The sequence below is a fragment of the Vicia villosa genome, unplaced genomic scaffold (genome assembly GCF_029867415.1).
Source record: "Vicia villosa cultivar HV-30 ecotype Madison, WI unplaced genomic scaffold, Vvil1.0 ctg.002495F_1_1, whole genome shotgun sequence".
NCBI lineage: Eukaryota > Viridiplantae > Streptophyta > Magnoliopsida > Fabales > Fabaceae > Vicia > Vicia villosa.
Genome location: NW_026705947.1, coordinates 33,978 through 36,361, shown reverse-complemented (window position 1 = coordinate 36,361; position 2,384 = coordinate 33,978). Strand labels below are relative to the sequence as shown.

General features: G+C 34.2%; 1 protein-coding gene across 1 annotated transcript; it reads right to left on the bottom strand.

Annotated features, from left to right (window-relative positions):
* Positions 1 to 416: 416 nt before the first annotated feature.
* Positions 417 to 1,892, bottom strand: LOC131638985 (gibberellin 20 oxidase 2-like). The gene is made up of 3 exons (XM_058909510.1): positions 1,357 to 1,892; positions 945 to 1,269; positions 417 to 711 (listed from the first exon to the last, which is right to left on the bottom strand). Exons 1-3 carry the CDS (start codon positions 1,890 to 1,892, stop codon positions 442 to 444), a joined length of 1,131 nt encoding a protein of 376 aa, XP_058765493.1. The 3' UTR covers positions 417 to 441.
* Positions 1,893 to 2,384: the final 492 nt, after the last annotated feature.

The following is a 2,384-nucleotide window of genomic DNA, read 5'->3' as shown; positions in this document are numbered from 1 at the left end:
TGTGGAAAAATTTAGGAATCATAAGCCATTTTTCCGCAAGAAAATTAAAAATACTTGATGAAATGTTGGAAAAGTGTCGTAATACGGTGGATTGAATCTACGTTACTACGGTGCGAAATAAACTTGCAAGATTAACACTCCAACATCTAAGAAAGTATGATTGCTTTGTATCCTTAATGTTTTCTATGGAGTGATCAGAGTTGATGATTGAACTTCTACCTTTTTTATGGTCAAGCCAAAAACGTATTCATTTAGTTTGTGCTCCATCACAGTCCATACAAAAAATTATCTTGAAAATTGAAACCCACTACTTGATAAAATAATATAAGATGGGGACTAATAACCAAGGTACACATTTTATTAATTAACCATTATACAACTCATATTGAACTATAGTTGACACAACAAGTCTTATTATCTATTATTCATTAGCATCAAATATCAGTTGGATGCCTCATAAGAGCTTTGCCAAGCTACAAAACTGTCAAGTGTGTGAGCATCAACTCTTCGAATCTTCTGTGTAAACTGATACAGTTCATTCCATGTGTAATCGGGATATTTTCTTGACTCTTCTTTTCCCAAAAGCTCATCAGGAGGACTCACAGTTTTGTCTCCTCTAGGATTCACAAAAAAGGTCAAGGACTTCCTCTCCACCTTGTTGCTAACAAAAACCCTATGGAGACAACTCTTGTACAATCCATTGGTCAATGCCTAAAACAAACAACAAACACATGATTAATAAGTTTACATAAACAAAATGTATAACCGATTTTCTTGTAGTCAAGGAAACACATATTCACGCATTTAAGTTAAAATTTATATTTTGTTAGACTATCAGATCAGATCCTGATTGAACGGTCACTGATATCTCGAATACCTCGAATGTGTAAATGCCTGTTACTTTCAACTATGAAAATATAATGATGTGATATAATATTACGTACCATGAAAGTGTCACCTATGTTGATGACAAGGGTGTTAGGTTTTGGTGGAACAGCAAGCCATTTGTTGTCAGCAAAAACTTCTAAGCCTCCAACTTGATCTTGAAGGAGAAGAGTGAGAGAGATTGGATCACAATGAGGGCCATTTCCAAGTGCACCATTAAGGTTAGAACTGCAAGGTGGATAAAAGTTGCATCTCATCATTGACACAGCATCTTCGAAAAAGCCTTGATAATGGTTTCGATCCACACCCAGACTAATAGCCAATAGCTCAAAAAGCACCTTGGTTAACTCATTCATTACATCACAGTATTTCTGATACACCAACCTATTCAAAAATAAAAATAAAAATAATGAGCCTATTTTTCAAAACAAAAAATATAGAACTTGATGGAGTGAGGTTCATAGTGCTTACCCAGTTTGTTGAAACTTTTGACCTAAGAGAGAATTAACAACATCAATAACCTGTGTCTCATTTTTGCTGTTGTGATTGTACATGAAAGAGAATGTCTCTTTCCATGGCAAAACAGTAGTATACCTCTCTGCATGAGCAATTGAGAAACCAGAATCTTTCGCTATAGCTTTGATTTTCTCGTCCAACGGAAGCTTGAAAATGTTGTCGGTTTCTCGAAGAACAAGATCATTGAAATCTACATCCACACCAATGTTAGTGACTTCAAAGGCACCATGCTTTATGCATGCCTCTCTCACAATCTCTGCAGCTTTGGCCATTGCAAATTCATCATTCTTGATGAGGTCAATGTCAATGATTGGTAGTTCAATGATTTCTCCACTGCTTTTGACCCAATACTCAGTAGGCCAAATGAACTCTTTTGGAACTTTTCCTTCTTTTGCCAGTGAAGTAAAGTCGAAAAATTCGACCATGTTTTCACCGTTCTGGTCCTTTGGTGGAGGGCAAAAGGGAAGGCTAGGAGTGGTGATTGCTGCCATTGGGATAGGTTGAGAAATGCTTGCAAAGTGAAAGTTTTGGTGTAAGTTCAATTTACAAGAGCAAACTATATAAATAATTTTTATGGATGCATGAAGGGAGTGATTCATGTATTGTTTTTCTAGGAAATGTTGAATGAAATGAATGTTTCTTTAATTATAAAAGTTTACTTTGAAAAAAATTATAAATTCAATGGATATGAACAACATTGATAATTCAACTAATCTTTAAAGAGAAATGCTAGTTTTACACTTAAACCTACACCTACACCTTGTATTATACCATAAATCAATACTTTTCATTTTTTTAATAATTTTTTCTCCACATTAAAATCTGTGCAAAGCTGATTCTTTTGTATTTATACGATGTAAATTGGATAGGTGTAGAAATCTAGTGTAAGGATAGCACAACTCATCTTTAAAATAGTTAATCCATTGAAAAAAATAGTATGTCAATGGATATAACGGTTACATTTAATATGATATTTTATCTAT